Below are 18045 nucleotides of genomic sequence, written 5' to 3' on the forward strand. Positions count from 1 at the left end.
TAGCGTAAGTTAGCTGAAGCAGGCCTTGCAGCTATGCTGAGGCATGCTGAGAAGGAAGCTGAGAAAAACACACTGACCTTGTGCCTAATGTTGTAAATAACTTTGAGGAATTTGCGTAGACAAGAGAGAAAAAAAAATATGTAGCTAGCTAACCGCAGAAACCGCAAGTAGGAGGACGTATGAAAATGTAACCCTTTAGAGCTTAACCAATCAGCAGATGACTAGTAGGCATAATTAACTGGAACTGTATATAAGACATAATTGCCCCGTAATAAATCAAAGCTTGCTTTATCACTCATATTGAGTTTGCCCGCTTGACTTCCCTCGCCGTCAACAAGGACTGACCTAGCACATCAGTAGTACTTTATCCATCTTTTCCTTTGGTAACTCAAAAAAGATGAACTTCATAAAAACAAAATCACAACTGCAAATACTGTGCATAGGGCTTATTATTTCCAGTCAGAAAATACCACCACCTATTAAAAACACTCCCAATGCATGCGACCATGTTGCTCATTTAGGGGAGGGAAATACTCTGGAGTCTTTATCTTTCCCAAGGACAGAAAAGGTATTGGAGAAACTCTCAAGCTTTTTATAACCAAGCAATGCCTATGGATATAACTTATGTTCATCAGTTAGCTTATGTTCATCAGTTATATACTTTATACCAAAAAGGCAAACCCTTTATTATAAATAGGCCTAAAATGTTTGCCAATTTTCAGATTATGAAAGGTAATGTATTTTATTTGTGGAATTTTTTGTGTTTGGAAGAACAGCTCTTCTGTCTTGCCTAGTACATCTCTGCTCTGACTTTCTACATTACTGTCTTTCTGATCTCTAGGGTAACTTATATTTTCAATTAATCATTTCAGAAATTGAAGCTGTCAGTGACCTTTTAAAATGATTATACATGCACAGCACAGTGTTAGATGAGCATTGATTTTTTTATTTTTGTTTTGATTTTTATTTTTTCCCCAGCCAGTGCAAAGTTTAGAGAATGAGCTTTCATACTGGGAGGATAATTACACTTGAATTTTGTTTCTTAAGGTTTTAGAACTAAGTCTTTTGATCATGGGCTTTTTTTTAACTGTTAAAGTCCAAGTAAGCAAGCAAATATGTGCAGAAATTCACCTTTTTATTACTATTATATACTGTAGTAATAAAGTTTGTTTGAAGTGCATGAATAAAGAGTTAGTGGAATTACAGGAGGAACAATCTAATGTAGCAATAATAAGTGCATTCACTGTGCATCTGAGGGGGGGAAACAATAGTTTTCACTCATTTTGGCCTTAAATGTTGTGTCCAGGTTTCCAGGATTCCAACACCAGAATCCAGATAACACTGGTTAGAACCATAGGCTTTACAATAAAAGCTAAAATATTAACCATATGATGGCAAAAAGTGGTATGTTTTTTTGTAATTAACTTATTCTCTTCTAGCTACTCTCTGACGAAGTTGGTGGTGCTGTGGAGGAGGATCTCCTTCTTCTTGACAAAGACCATGATCGTTCAGCACTGTAGGCAACATGTTTATAATTTTGTATCTGAGCCTCAAGGAGTTCCCTCTGTTGTTGGCAGATTGTCTGGCTAATCAGTCCAGGGAGAGCTTGAATGCTACCAATTAAATTTTCCAGTTTAGTTTCCAGAGTAACAATTCTCTTCTCAAAATCTTCAATTCTTTCATTTAAGTCAGAAATCATATCATACATCATGTTTTGAGTCTGAAAGTAGAAGGATGTAAAAAAGATTTAGAGAGATCTTACAGATATCATAACATGCAGTGCAATTTTAAAAGGATTATGAAATGCTTTTGCATTTCACAAATAGAAGATATGAGTATTCTAACAAGATCTAGTCTTGTGAAATAATTTTACTTGCAGATGCATGACAGACTCCTTACTGGTGCTAAATTTATTGAGCAGAAATGTAACATTGATATTTTGAGTACCATTTAAAATGTCAAGCTCTAATTGAATTTCACAAAATGCCAGACCTTTTTAGAAGTTTAGATGCTTAAAAATGCACCATCCTAAGATTTGTGAACAGAATTAGTTGTGTAAGTCACAAGGAGACCAAAGGTTCAAAAGCACAGTGATGCTCACTTCACTTTTCTCTATTTCCTCTGATTTTTAAACACTTTCATACTTTTAAAAAGAAAACAGCTTGCTTGTTTTCTACTTAAACTGTGCTTCAACCTGTTGTAATAAGAGTAGTTGGGTGGATTGTTTTTGAAATGCAGAGCAAGGAGTAAAAACTCAAATGTACACTCCTCTACTTCTACCTTCCCCTATCTATCTGTCCTCTACAAAATGGTGTTTGGTATCAGAAAGTCTATGGAGTAAACTTTAAAATGTCATAATGCTTAGTACAAATGGAATCTGAAGGATGTTAATTCATTAAATCTGTCACTTTCTATTTGACTTCCATTTGTTTCTTTTGCAATTAATGCAGGGAAATTACTAAAATTAATGACTAAATTTCTCCCTCTTGTAGACTGAGACTTCAGATTAGACATAACCTAAATTTAAAATAACTGGTCGTAATTCAGTACATAAACTGAACAAAGTTTATAACCCATTATAAAGGAATGAAAACTTAATTGAATGACTACCTGAAGTGCAAAGCACAGAAGTATCAGACAAGTGTCTATAATGTATTTTGTCTGCCCTGTTTCAAGATGCTAGCATAATTGCTGAAAAAAACCTAATCTACATTAAATAATATTTGAAAAGTCCTTATCGGTTGCTAGAAGCAGAGTGAAATTTATTTTCAGTAACTGAAGTCGTCAGGTGGTTCTCTACTGCAAAAGAGGAACAAACACTGAAAGTTTGCCTTGATGTTGCACTTGAAATTGATCTGAGTCTTGAGGTACATGAAGACATTTGTATGAGAAACCCTTGGGAAAAGTGTATAAACACCTCTAATGAAGCTTCAAATGAAGTTCATATAAAATAACTGTTAGATATTGCAGTCTAACGTGAAAAATTGAATGCTCTCAGCTCAACGCTATGTCTCATTATTGGTTTATGTTTTTTTTAAAAAGCAACACTTAACAACAGGCAAGTAGTGTGTGATAGGTTATGTGATAAAATCTAATCTGCACATGCACAAACAAGCATAAACAGAAAATGACAGGTGGGGGAACTGAATAATACCATGCCATGGCTACTCCCAGGCCCATAAAAGGAGCCAGCAGCCCATAACCAGTGCATCTCCACAAGCCCAGAGGAGAAAAGGGCCACAACTGAATCAAATCAAACTGAATAGTTAATTTGGAAAGATCCTATAAAAATCATCTAGTCCAACTGCCTGACCACATCAGGGCTGACTAAAAGTTACAGCATGTTATTAAGGGCATCGTCCAAATGCCAGTGACAGGCATGGGGCATCAACCACCTCTCTAGGAAGCCTGTTCCAGTGTTTGACCACCCTCTCGGTAAAGAAATGTTTCCTAATGTCAAGTCTGAACTTCCCCTGATGCAGTTTTGAACCATTCCCAAACATCCTGTCACTGGATACCAGGGAGAAGAGATGAGCTCCTCCCTCTCCACTTCCCCTCCCCAGGAAGCTGTAGAGAGCAATGAGGTCACCCCTCAGCCTCCTTTTTTCCAAACTAGACAAACCCAGAGCTCTTAGCCACTCTGCACAGGACATGCCTTCCAGCCCTTTCACCAGCTTTGCTGCCTTCCTCTGGACACATTCAAGTACCCTAACATCCTTTTTAAATGGAGAGTCCCAGAACTGCACACAGTACTCAAGGTGAGGCTTCATCATTGCTAAATACAGTGGGATAATTGCCTCTTTTGACCGGCTGGTTATGCTGTGTTTAATGCATGCCATGATATGGTTTCCCCTCTTGGCTGCCAGGGCACACTGCTGAGTCATATTGAGCCTCCTGTCAACCAGCACCTCCGCATCCCTTTCTGCAGGGTCACTCTCCAGCCATTCCTCTCCCAACTTGTACTTGTGCCCAGCATTACTCTGTCCCAAGTGCAGAATCAGGCATTTGTTCTTGTTAAATTTCACTCCATTAATCATAGCCCAATGCTCCGATCTATCTACATCCCTCTGCAAGGCCTCTTGTCCCTCAAGAGAATCAACAGCATCCCCCAGTTCAGTATCATCAGCAAACTTGCTAATGCTGCATTCAACTCCTGCATCCAGATAGTTGATAAAGATATTAAACATAACTGGCCCTAGAATTAAGCCTTGAGGAACACCGCTGGTGACCAGTCACCAGCCAGATGTAGCCCCATTCACTACAACCCTTTGAGCCCTGCTGTTCAGCCAGTTCTTCACCCAGCACATGCTCATCCCACAGTTGGAAAACTCGTCCAGAAGGATGCTGTGAAGGGCAGTATCAAAAGCCTCACTGAAATCCAGAAGAACTACATCCACTGCCTTTCCTTCATCCACTAAGCAGGTGACCTTAAAGTACAAGGTGTCCTGGGTTTAGCTGGGATAGAGTTAATTTTCTTCTTAGTGGCTGGTTCAGTGCTGTGTTTTGGATTTGATGTGAAAACAATGTTGATAGCACACTGATATTTTTAGTTGTTGCTGGGTAATGTTTACACTAAGTCAAGGACTTTTCGGTTTCTTGGGCCCTGCCAGCAAGAGGGCTGGAGGGGCACAGGAAATTGGGAGGGGACACAGACAGGACAGGTGACTCAAGCTAGCCAAAGAGGTATTCCATACCATATGACATCATGCTGAGTATATAAGCTGGGGGAAGAAGAAGGAAGGGTGGGAAATTTGGCATTATGGCGTTTGTCTTCCCAAGTAACCGTTATGCGTGATGGAGCCCTGCTTTTCTGGAGATGGCTGAACACCTGCCTGCCGATGGAAAGTAGTGAATGAATTCCTTGTTTTGCTTTGCTTGCATGCATGCCTTTAGCTTTACCTATTAAATTGTTCTTATCTCAACCCTTGAGTTTTACATTCCTTTCCGATCCTCCTCCCCATCCCTCTGGGTGAGGGGGAGTGAGCAAGCAGCTGCGTGGTGCTTGGTTCCTGGCTGGGGTTAAACCACAACAGAAGGCTATCAAAGTAGTTTAACAGGACTTTCCCTTTGTGAATCCATGTTGACTGTGCCTGATGATTGCATTGTTCTTTAAATGCCTTTCAATAGCACCCAGTATAATTTTCTGCATAATTTTTCCAGGAACTGAGGTTAGACCAACAGGCCTGCAGTTTCCTGGGTCTTCCCTCACACTTTTCTTGTAAACTGGAATAACATTTGCTAGCTTCCAGCCAGCAGGGACCTCTCCAGACTTCCAAGACCTTTGATAGATGATCAAGAGGAGTCCTTCTGTAACATCTGCTATCTCCTTCAGTACTCTAGGATCCATCCTATTAGGCCCCATGGACTTATGAACATTCAGCTGATACAACTTGTCCCTTACATTTTCACTGTCCACAAATGGAAAGTCACAAGTATTGTTATCTTGGGTTTGTCTGTTTCTTCCAAAGTGTCTCCCCATTACTAGGAGAATCAAGGAAAACGCTACTTGTGCTCCTGAATCTTTTAGCATTCTTCCCAGAACCCTGAAATCTCTTTTCATCGACCTTGGGCATTTTGTTGAAACATTATTGGTTCCTACGTGAAAAAGCCAGAGTGGGTAATAGTCTGAAGGCTGTACTAAGTTCTTCAGTTGTCTGGTGACATCCCTGATTCAGGTCCCAGGGAGGCAGCAAACTTCCCTGAAAAGAGGGTCCAGTCTGAAAATTGGTGCTTCCATTCGCTTGTTTCTTCTCAGCTCTGGTCTTAATGCAGGTCTTGTTGTGAGGAGTTGGTTGATCTGACCTTGGCAAGAGTGCTTGCATAGGTTCCTCCTCTCTCATTATGTGCTTTGTCTACCATACCCAGGGCCTCATACCTATTCTGTAAAGATAGCTGAAAGGGTAAGGAGGGGTTCCTCTTACAGCTCCGTGCAGTAACCTGCTTCCACCACACCCTATCCCTTAAAATTCTGCCTTCCTCCTGGTACAGAACAGATCCTGAATCTACCTCCATAGTGGCCATGCTGAGTTGGTTTCTGTGTACCAGAGATGGCAGAGCACAGCTCCATTGGTCAATCTCCTTCTCAGACTCCTCAGTCAGCCCACCTTCTCCTGAAACTGGGCCACCAGCAATTCATCTACCTGGTCACACCTCCCACAGGTGTGCTCACTATCACCCTCCATCTCCAGGAATATCCTCACACACATCCCACAGTCTGAAGCCTGTGTGGTTGCATGCTTTGACAGGAGCTCTGTCTGTGTGGCTGCATTGGTTGCACTTCTACCAGGTGCTAGAAGCTCAGGAGAAGCAGAGGACATGGCTTTTTGCCACGTGGTCACCATGCTGCTCAACACCTGCCCTCTGGGTAATATATATGTGCATCCTTTACAATCAGCTGGGCTGCTTGCAATGGCAGGCAGGAACCCAAATTAAGGACTCAGAGGAAGGGACACCCTGACAGGCCCCTCCAAGAGTTGTCAGAGGAAAACCTCAGCCCCAGTGTCCAGGTGTGAAACCCATCAACCTGAGTCAATGCTGGAACATGTTTTGGACTGAGGGGTGTTGCTGCCTTGTGGTATGGGACACATTATAGGATGCAGGGGAAGAATATTTTGGGGTTGCACAGGACTCATTATGGGATGTTTAGGGAAGGAACCAAAGGCTGGGAAAAGGAGGGATCTAGGTGATTTGGGGAGGAACAAGTGTGGGAAAATGGAGGGGTAAGGGGATAATAAGGGTTGGTTGTGTGCAAATAGTTTGCTGGTTAGTAAACTTATCTGGCTATGCCCTGCACCTGATCACCACAGTTTGTCCTATCTTATTAAATTCCTTTCTAACTCTTTTCCTGGGTGAGCAAATCTCTGTTTGATGTGCATGTGTATGGGAGTGTGAGTGCCAGCAACTGGAGTCAAACCATGGCTCAGAGGGCTTCTTTGTGTGTGTGTGTTGCCAGCAACTGGAGAGACCAAGTCCCACTGGAGTGGGACCATGAGCCAGAGGTCATGGTGCCAGTAACTGGAACAACTGTGGTGTGGGAGTGAGTGTGTGAATATTAGCAAAGATCAAGCTGGACTAGCCTGTGAGTAGGTGAAGTGGCCTGAGAGTCAGGCAGGGGGGGTATGTCTAAAGGTAAGACCATGGGAGGAGCTGGCTATTAGAAGGACCAGGGGAGTTCCAGCCAGATGCTGGGGTGATGGGAGAGGGGGTGGGGTGGTGTTGTGTGTCTCTATGGATGAAACCTGCTGGGGGGATGTGTGTCTCTAAGGGTGAGACCATAAGGGAGGTTGACTACCAGGGAATCAGGGGAGCTCCAGCCAGGTCTGTGTGTGCATGCATGCATGCATATGTGCGCAAGATGGTCTGTACCAACAACTGGAGTAGGACTGTGGCCTCAGGGACTCATATATCCAGGTGGCAGTAACTGGGGACAATGGGTTCCAGGGGGAGCTACTGGGCATACTGAGTGTCTGAATCCAGCTGCTGGAAGGATCGTGTATTGGGTGTAAAGTGGCAAGGTTTTGGTAGCCAGGGCAGGCTACAGGGGTGGCTTCTGTGAGAAGCGATAAGAGGCTGCACTGTGCTGGACACAGATGGTTCCAGCCAGCTCTGCAACTTACCCGCTGCTGACCAAAGCTGAGCCACTTAGAGAGGCTGGTGGTGCCTCTGTGAAAGCATATTTAAGAAAGGGCAAGAATGCTGGACAGGCAGTGAGGCGTGAGGAAAAAAACAACTCTGTAAACACCAGGGTCATAGAAAAAGTAGCAGTAGTAAGTACCCCGGGCACTGAAGCAGATATTCCCTTGCAGACCATGGAAGATCATGCCAGAGCAGATATTCACACTGCAGTTCATGGATGACCCCACACTGGAGTAAATTATTATTTCCTGAAGGAACTGTGGCCCATGCAGAATGTACACTGGAGCAGATTTTTTCTTGAAGGACTGCAGCCTGTGGAGAGGACCTATGCTGGAGCAGGGGAAAAGTGTAAGGAGGAAGGAGCAGCAGAGAGGAACTGTTATGAACTGACACTAACCCCATTACTTTTGCACTGCTTGGGAGGCAGAGAGGGGAGGTAGAAGAATCAGGAATGAAGGAGTGAAGTTGAGCCTACAAAAAAAGGTGGGGTCAGGTGAAGGTGTTTTAGTTTTTGTCTTTGTTACTCACCATCCTACTCTATTCTTAATTGGAAAAAAATTAATCTTCCTCAAGTTGAATCTGTTTTGCCTGTGACAGTAATTGGCAAGTGATCACTCTGACTTTATCTCGACTCACAAGCATTTTCATCATATTTTCTCCCCCTGTCTTGTTTGAGGAGGAAGAGTAAGAGAGTGACTGGGTGGGGGTCTGAGAGTCACCCAAGGTCAACACACCACAGTTCCACATTGTGCATATGTGTGTATATATATATAAATATTTTCTCACTAATAGAACTCCATCCTGAAGAAGTTACAGGAGGAAGTCAACAGGCTGCACAGCATCAGCGAGGATGACGGAGAGATAGACAGTATCTTCTCAGAGATGCAACAGCTTCAAGAGCCCCAGACCTCAGTTGTGATGGAGACACAAGCAATCTGTCCCTAGCAGAATGGTAAGTGCAACCTCTGGGGAAGGTGAAGAATGGAAGCTGGTGACTTCCAGTAGAAGGCTCCTGCTCCACCTAAGGTCTTAAAACTACAAAATAGGTTCACTGTCCTCAAAGCTGAGGAGGAGCTGGATGTGCTTTCAAGCAAAGTATCTAGACCAACTGACCCTAAACCATGCAAGACCACCAGGAGAAAATGGTGAGTGACAGTAATGAGCAACTCCCTGCTGTAGGAGATGGAGGCACTGATATGATGACCTGACCTATTGTCTAAGAGAAGTTTGTTGCTTGTTGGGGGTCTGGATTCAGGATGTTGTGGAGAGAATGCTGAAGCTTGTCCAACCCTCTGACTGTTACCCCCTGCTCTTCTTATGTGTGGGCACCAATGACAGTGCCAGGGGCAACTAGGACAGTATCAAAAGTGACTATTGAGCTTTGGGGGTGATAGTCAGGGGCATGGAATCCCAGGTGGTATTCTCCTCAATCCTGTCTGTAAGGGGAAAGGCTGTAAGGAGGAGGGCATTGATACAGAATGTCAACAATTGGTTGTGGAGCTTGTGTAAGCAACAGACTTTTGGTTTCTATGACCATGGGATCCTGTTTGAGGATGAACATGTGCTTGGGAGATATGGGCTCTACCTCATCAAGTGGGGAAAAGGTATCTTTTCCAGTAGGATGGCTGACCTGATAAGGAGAGCTTTAAACTAGGAACAACAGGTGAGGGAGTTACCAGCAGCCCTGTAAGGGAGTGATAGACAGGACTGATGAGCAAAATGCCTGGAGTGATATGACTGAAAAGGAATGGAAAATCAACAAAATAGAGCTTAAACAGGGTCACCTCCAACATTTGCATGTAAGCAAGGAAGTGCCTACAAGGCACCATTATGGCAAAAAAACCCCAGCAGATTCTTTCTGGGAAATTAGCATGCTGGGATGCCTCTCTGAAGTACATGTACACTAATGCACATAGCATAGGGAATAAACATGAGGAATTAGAGCTCTATATGCAGGTGCAGGGTATGATCTTGTTGGGATCACAGAGACGTGGTGGGATAGCTCCCATGACTGGAGTGTTGCAATGGATGGATACAGTATTTTTAGGAAAGACAGAACAGGAAGATGATGATGATGAGTTGCTCTTTATACGAGAAAGCAACTGGAATGCATGGATCTCTGCCTGGGGATGGATAAGAAGACAGCTGAGAGATTATGGGTAAGGATGAAAGACAAGATGGGTAAGGGTGGCATTGTAGCGGTTGCTGATCAGGAAGAACAAGCAAATGAGGCCCTCTACAGACAACTAGGAGCTTCTAGGAGCTGCCTCATGTTTGCAGGCCCTGGTCTTCATGGGAGACTCCAACCACTTCAGTATCTTCTGGAGGGACAACACAACAGGGCATAAGCAAGCCACAAGATACCTGAAGAACACTGATGACAACTTCCTGATCCAAGTGACAAAGGAACGATCAAGAAGAGGTGCTCTGCTGGACCTCATACTCAAACAAGGAAGGGCTTGTTGGAGATGTGAAGGTCAAAGGCAGCCTTGGCAGTGATCATGAGATGGTAGAGTTCAGGATCCTGAGGGGAGGGAGCTGGGCAAAAAGCCAGATCACAACCCTGGATGTCAGGAGAGCAGACTTTGGCCTCTTCAGGTACTGGCTTGGTAGAGTCCCATGCAATAAGGCCCCAGAGGGAATAGGGGCCCAAGAAAACTGATTAATGTTCAAGGATCACCTCCTCCAAGCTCAAGAGCAGTCCATCCCAACAAGCAAGAAGTCAGGCAAAAATTGACTGAAGGAGTTAGGTCTTTTCTCACTGGAGAAGGGTAGGCTCAGGGGGGACCTCATCACAGTATTTCAGTACTTAAAGGACAGCTACAAAGAGGTCGGAAGGTCTCTCTTGACAAGGAAACACATGGAGAAGACAAGGGGCAACAGGCACAAGTTATACCAGGAGAGGTTTCATCTCGATATAAGAAAGAAATTTTTACAGTGAGAACAATCAATTACTGGAAAAAGCTCCCCAGGGATGTGGTAAAGTCCCCATCACTGGAGGTTTTCAAGACACAATTGGATAGGATGCTAGATAATCTCATCTATGCTCCCTTTCCCACGATCTGTTGGACCAGATAATCTTTCAAGGCTACTTCCAACCTGAGCTATTCTATGATTCCATGATTGAAAAATGATGGGAGGCCTGTGTGGATGAACAAGGAGTTCCATGCAGAACTCACAAATAAAAAATAAAGTATACAGAGGGTAGAGGCATTGACAGGTAACCTGGAAGGGATACAGAGATATTTTCCAGGCATGCAGAGATACAGTGAGGAAAGCCAAAGCCTACCTGGAATTTAATCTGGCAAGGGATGTCAAAAACAACAAGAATAGCTTCTGTAAGTACATAGGTGACAAAAGAAAGGCTAGGTAAAATATGGGCCCATTGCTGAATGGGGCAGAAACCTTGGCAACACAGGACATGGAAAAGGCTGAGGTACTGAATGCTGCCTTTGCCTCAGTCTTTACTAGCAAGACCAGCCTTCAGGAAACCCAGGTTTCAGAGAGCAGGAGGAAAGTCTGGAGCAAGGAAGACTTACCCTTGGTGGAAGAGGATCAGGTCAGGGAATATTTAAGCATACATAAGTCCATGGGCCCTGATGAGATGCACCCTTGAGTACTCAAGGAGTTGGCTGATGTCATTGCAAGGCAACTGTCAGTAATCTTTGAACAATGACAGCAATTGGGAGAGGTGCCCGAGGACTGGAGGAAAGCAAATGTCCCTCCTGTCTTCAAGAAGGGCAAGAAGGACCAGGGAACTACAGGCTGATCGGCACCACCTCTGTCCCTGGGAAGGTGATGGATCAGCTAATCCTGGGAGCCATCTCTAGGCACATGAAGGACATCAGAATTTGTCAGCAAGGGTTCACCAAGGGGAGGTCAGTCATGCTTGACCAACTTGATAACCTTCTATGAATAAATGACTGGTCTGGTAGATGAGGGGAGAGCAGTGGCTATTGTCTACCTTGACTCCACTTCGACACTGTCTTCCAGAAGATCCTCTTAGAGAAGCTGTCAAAGTTTGGGCTGGATGTGCAGACAGCTGGCTGAACAGCTGGGCCCAGAGGGTGGTGATCAGTGGCATGAAGTCTAGTTGGAGGCCAGTAACTAGCAGTATACCCCAGGGATCAATATTGGGTCCGATCCTGTTCAACACCTTCATTAATGACCTGGATGATGGGGCAGTGTGTACCCTCAGAAAGTTCACAGATGATGGTGGCTAATGCACCAGAGGGTTGTGTTGCCATCCAGAGGGACCTTGACGGGCTGGAAAAGTGGGCTGACAAGAACCTCATGCAGTTCAACTAGAGGAAGTGTTAAGTCCTGCACCTGGGGAAGAACAATCAGTATATGCTGGGGGCTGCCCAGCTGGAAAGCAATTCTACACAAAAAGCCCTGGTGTTTCTGGTGGACACCAAGTTGAACATGAGCCAGCAGTGTGAGCTCATGGCAAAGGTGGCTAATGGTATCCTGGACTGCATCAGACAAAGTATTGCCGGTAGGTTGAGGGAGGTGATCCTTCCCCTCTACTCAGCACTGATGAGGCCACACCTGGAGTCCTGTGTCCAGTTCTGGGCTCAGGCCTGTGTTATGCTGTGCCATGCTGCACTATGGTGCACATACATCGTAGTCTTCTGGCCTGTTATGTTGCACAAATCTGTTGGCCGCAAGATAAACTCAGCCAGCTCATTGTAACATATGATCCTGCAAGCAGCTCCCAGTTGGTACCGGTGATTATGCCACTTGCGTGGCTTTGCCTGTATCTACAAGCACAGCAAGAAGTTCCTATGTGAACATCCTTTCTCTTTGACAGTAGAAATTATAAATAGAGTTGTTTCCTTGTAAGAAAATCCTATAATGGCTTGAAAGAACAAAAGGGGATAATCTCGGCTATGGACAGGGTCTGCATTGCATGCTGCATGTGGGTTGGAGTCCTGTTCAACGCTACACCACTCAGGATTCCCAGCATCTAAAGGAATGGTATTCTCTCCTTATAGTGTTAGATAAATAGCATTCTAAATGATACCTTACAGAGCCTAAGTGCCTTTCTTACTGGGATCATAACAAACCAGAACCTCTCAGTGCAAAACAGAGCCACAAAGATGATTAAGGGACTGGAGCATCTCTCCTATGAGGAAAGGCTGAGAGAGCTGGGACTGTTTAGCCCAGAGAAGAGAAGGCTCAGGGGGGTTCTCATCAATGCAGAGACTGTTTTGACTGTCTAGAGCTTGACAATGATGGTGAAAGGGTTCAGTGTTTATGGGTAAGAATCAGGGGAAAGACCAACAAGGAAGATATGGTCTTTTAAAGACCACCCAACCAGGATAAAGAGGCAGATGAAATATTCTATAAGCAGCTGGGAGAAGTCTCATGATTTCTAACCCTTGTTCTTGTGGGGGACTTCAACTTACCAGTTGTCTGCTGGAAATACAATACAGTGGAGAGGAAGCAGTCTAGGAGGTTCCTGGAGTGTGTGGAAGTATCTTCCGGACACAGCTGGTGAGTGAGCCAAATAGGGAAGGTGCCCTGCTAGACCTGTTGTTTGTGAACAGAGAAGGACTTGTGGGTGATGTGTTGGTTGGAGGCTGTCTTGGGCATAGCGATCACAAAATGACAGAGTTTTCGATTCTTGGAGAAGTAAGGAGGGGGGTCAGATGAACTTCCACCTTGGACTTCCGGAGGGCCAACTTTAGCCTGTTTAGAGGTCTGGTTGACAGAGTCCCTTGGGTCAAAGTCCTGAAGGACAAAGGAGTCCAGGAAGGCCCAGCATTCTTCAAGAAGGAAATCTTAAAGGTGCAGGAGCAGGCTGTGCCCATGTGCCAAAAGACGAGCTGGCAGGGAAGTAGACTGGCCTGGCTGAATAGAGAACTTTGGCTGGAACTCAGGAAAAAAAAAGAGAGTCTATGACCATTGGAAGAATGGGCAGGCAACGCAGGAGGACTACAAACATGTTGTGAGGTTATGCAGGGGAAAAAATTAGAAGGGTCAAAGTCCAACTAGAACTTCAACTGGCTACTAATGTAAAAGACATTTTAAAATGTTTAGAAATACAGTAGGAACAAAAGGAGGGCTAAGGAGAATCTCCATCCTTCATTGGATGCAGGGGCGAAACATAGTGACAAAGGATGAGGAAAAGGCTGAGGTACTTAATGCTTTCTTTGCCTCAGTCTTTAATACTAAGACCAGTTCTTCTTGGGGCACCCAGCCTCCTGAGCTGGAAAACAGAGATGAGGAGTAGAATGAAGACCCCATAACCAAAAGGGAAATGGTTAGCGACTTGCTACACCACTTCTTAGGCACAGGCAAGTCTGTTATGGGGCCAGATGGGATCCACCTGAGGGTACTGAGGGAGCTGGCAGAATTACTCACCAAGCCAATTTCAATCATTTATTAGCAGTCCTGGCTAACCGGGGAGGTCAAGAAGACTGAAGGTTACCCAGTGTGATGCCCATCTACAAGAAGGGCTGGAAGGAGGATTTGGGAAACTACAGGCTTATCACCTTGGTGCTGGGGAAAGTTATGAAACAGATCATCTTGAACGGCATCATGTGGCATGTGCAGGACAACCAGGGGATCAGGCCCAGCCAGCATGGGTTTATGAAAGGCCTGTTCTGCTTGACGACTTGATCTCCTTCTATGACAAGGTGACTTGCCTAGTGGATGAGGGAAAGGCTGTGGATGTTTTCTACCTAGACTTTAGTAAAGCCTTTGACACATTTTCCCACAGCATTCTTCTGGAGAAATTGGCTGCTCGTGGCTTGGAGGGGTGTACTCTTCACTGGGTAAAAAGCTGTCTGGATGGCCAGGCCCAAAGAGTGGTGGTGAATGGAGTTACGTCCAGCTGGTGGCTGGTCACAAGTGGTGTTCCACAGGGCTCAGTATTGGGGACAGTCCTTTTAAATATCTTTATCATTGATCTGGATGAGGGGATCAAGTGCACCCTCAGTAAGTTTGCAGATGACACCAAGTTGGGGGGGAGTGTTGATCTGCTTGAGGGTAGGGATCTGGACAGGCTGAATCGATGGGCTGAGGCCAATTGTATGAGGTTCAACAAGGAGAAGTGCCAGGTCCTGCACTTGGGTTACAACAACCCCATGCAACACTGCAGGCTTGGGAAAGAGTGGTTGAAAGCTGCCTGGAAGAAAAGAACCTGGGGGTGCTGGTTGACAGCTGGATAAATATGATCCAGCAGTGCACCCAGGTGGCCAATAGCATCCTGGCTTGTATCTGAAACAGTGTGGCCAGCAGGACTAGGGAAGTGATTGTCTGTCCCCCTGTATTCAGCACTGCTGAGGCTGCACCTTGAATACTGGGTTCAGTTTTGGGCCCCTCACTACAAGACAGACATTGAGGTGCTGGAGCGTATCCAGAGAAGGGCAATGAAACTGGTGAAGGGTCTAGAGAACAAGTCTTATGAGGAGTGGCTGAGGGAACTGGGGTTGTTTAGTCTGGAAAGGAGGACACTCAGGAGGGACCTTATCACTCTCTAGAACTACCTGAAAGGAGGTTGTAGGCAGGTGGGGGTAGGTCTTTTCTCCCAGATAACAAGCAATCAGACAAGCAGAAACAGTGTCAAGTAGCACCAGGGGAGGTTTAGATTGGATATTAGGAAAAATGTCTTCACTGAAAGGGTGGTCAAGCATTGGAACAGGCTGCCCAGGGAGGTGGTGGAATCACCATCCCTGGAGGTGTTTAAAAAACTTGTAGATGCAGTGGTTAGGGACATGGTTTAGTGGTGGACTTGGTAGTCCTGGGTTAATGGTTGGACTTGATGCTCTCAGAGGTCTTTTCCAACCTAAATGGTTCTATGATTCTAATGTATATGAATACCTGAAGGGAGGGTGCAAAGAGGATGGAGTCAGGCGTTTTTCAGTTTTGCCCAGTAACAGGACAAGAGGCAATGGGCACAAACAGAAACACAGGAGGTTCCATCTGAACATCAGGAAACAGTTTTTTACTGTGAGGGTGACCGAGCACTGGAACAGGTTGCCCAGGGAAGTTGTAAAGTCTCCCTCCTTGGAGATATTAAAAAATCATCTGTACATGGTCCTGGACAACTGGCTCTATGTGGCCCTGCTTGAGCTGGGAGGTTGGACAAGATGACCACCAAAGGTCTCTTCCAACCTCAGCCATTCTGTGATCCTGTTCATCCAGAGAGGAGAGCAGCAGAAGGCCATTGGTGCTCTTTGTGTTCATGTGAGTGCTATGTGTGTGTTTGTCTGTGATCTGTGTTGCCAGCCATGTATATATGTTATTTATATGTCATCTGTGTGTGTGTGTGACTACCGGGAATATATCTTCAGCTTTGCTAATGGTTGGACCTAGGGGGCATGGAGCTGCAGTAGCCTCACCTCTGTCAGACTGCTGGACCTGGCTTGATATTTCTCCACTAACAGTTTGCAATTGAATAGTCTCTTTTAGTTGATCTCAAATGGCTTTAAAAAGAATAACAAATCCTTATAATATATCAGCAAAGTGTGAAGTTATTATTCATTACAAAAATTTGTAACAAATACAGATCTAAAGTTATTTGTCTAAAGTCACTGCTTCATAAGAGAACAGGAATGGAAAACCAAAACCCCGAAGTTCAGCCTATGTGAGGGCCTGTGAACTACAGTCCCTCACAGCATAGTCTGTCTCCATACAAGAAGCCTTTTTATTATACAAGACTACACAAACATTGCCTAGTCAAAGTTCATCCTAAGAATTTGCAATGATCACTGGAGTCTGTTTCAGCAGCTCTCAGGATCAGCCCTTTAGTTATGAAATCTTTTCCGAATGTTCAAAAAATTAAAGGTACATTCAGACCTTGGTCAGAGCCATAAACAAGATGTTTCACTTAATAAATGTTAACCCCCAAAAAGATGTTTTCATTTTCTAGAATTAACAAATTTGTTAATGATATTTGCATATATAGTTCATAACTTTTTCACTTATGACCTCTTCATTTGGAAAGGATGAATGTTGACACAAAACAACAATAATTGCCTACTAACCTTTGCCAGGTCCACCAAAGTGTTGGCTTGATCATTCAGTTTCCTTTGTTCCATTTTTACACTTCTTAATCTAAAAAGTGGAATTTTAAGTCAGATTTTTGTGTGTGCATGTGTGTACCTGTGCGGTCATCTTAAAACTTCTAAAAAAGCATGCATAAAACTTACAAGAACAGATAACTGCATGGACAATGCCTCAAGAGCTTTGTATAAAGTCAGAATTGGTCATGTGTCTGTCTGGTACAATAAGAAGCATGCCTCTTCAACATTGCAAAAGAAAAAGAGCAAGGAAATATCATGTCCTTAAGAGTACTGTTTGCCATGGGTAAAATTGCAGGAGATAACAGGGAGATAAAAATTTATCCAGACTATATGAAAGAAAGCCAAAACATTTCTCAAAAGCCTTAGTATCATTACAAGTAGATATAGGAAGAAACAGAACAAATGCTTTTTTGTCATTAATGTTGTAGCAATCAAGAATCTTCCCATGCCTACATGACTAGATACAGGTATTAGCCCTGTTCTGTCAGAAATGGATTGGATTAGCAGGTGTTTTAACTTGATGGAATTACAGTGATAAGTGAGTTTCTTATTACTTTAAACAGAACTTCCATCTGACCAGCAGCTAAATAACCAACATACTTGCCAATACATTTAATTTTCTTACTGCTCTGAATATTTGTGAATTTAGGCATACCTTTCCCAATGCACTTTTTAAACTAGACTGCTGTAAAAATTATGAAAGAATCAAGGGTATATTTTCTCTTTAATGCTTAGCTAACTGCATTATTATTAAGTAGTGATGCACATACTCTGAAAGATATGTAATTGAACTTTCCTATGTGTTCCCTGAATCAAACTCCATGTTTTTCAGATTAACTACTAAAGGAGTGGTTTTTAGATGTGATTTTAAAAAATAAGCAATTTATCTCTTAAGTATAAGTGGTTTTTAAAAATGCTTCCTAAGGTAGAATTATTTGGACTTTCAATGATTTTTCTGGTGGATATTCTAAGTAAGAAATAGCATTTTTCAAAACCAACAAATCAAATCATAAAAACATGTCATAGATGCCATGCAGTCTACTAGTAGCTCAACAGGCAATCAAGCCATCCGTTTGGTTAACTCTCAAATGAAAATAAGGTTGGTAGCATTTTGTGGCACATAGGTTGCTAACACATACTCTGCCTAGTTCTCATTTATCATCTTAGCTATATATATAACTTATAAAGAAAACATGACTGCACAAAAGCATATAAAATTGTTCTTGTAAAGCAAAAACTAAAACTCTTGCAATGGCACAAAAGAACTCCATGCCACTGCCAGCCTATATAGTACATTCACAGTAGTTGCAAAGGAGATATTCTTTTTCAGTTCAAGGCTTTGTATGCGTCAAAGTGCTCCAATCAAACCCTAATG

At 43.8% G+C, this 18045-nt stretch overlaps 1 protein-coding gene across 3 annotated transcripts in view; it reads right to left on the reverse strand.

Annotated features, from left to right (window-relative positions):
* Nucleotides 1–487: 487 nt before the first annotated feature.
* Nucleotides 488–18045, reverse strand: part of LOC129783151 (small conductance calcium-activated potassium channel protein 2) — a 108111-nt gene continuing 90553 nt past the window's right edge. For 2 of the 3 annotated variants that reach the window (XM_055792989.1, XM_055792988.1), the window contains 2 exons: nucleotides 16632–16701; nucleotides 488–1720 (listed from right to left, as the gene is read on the reverse strand). In XM_055792989.1, coding sequence (XP_055648964.1) covers nucleotides 1436–1720; nucleotides 16632–16701 — 355 coding nt within the window. In that variant the 3' untranslated portion in view covers nucleotides 488–1435. The remainder of the gene's footprint in view (nucleotides 1721–16631; nucleotides 16702–18045) is intronic. The other variant, XM_055792987.1, reaches the window with a different exon arrangement.

The sequence above is a fragment of the Falco peregrinus genome, chromosome W (assembly GCF_023634155.1).
Source record: "Falco peregrinus isolate bFalPer1 chromosome W, bFalPer1.pri, whole genome shotgun sequence".
NCBI lineage: Eukaryota > Metazoa > Chordata > Aves > Falconiformes > Falconidae > Falco > Falco peregrinus.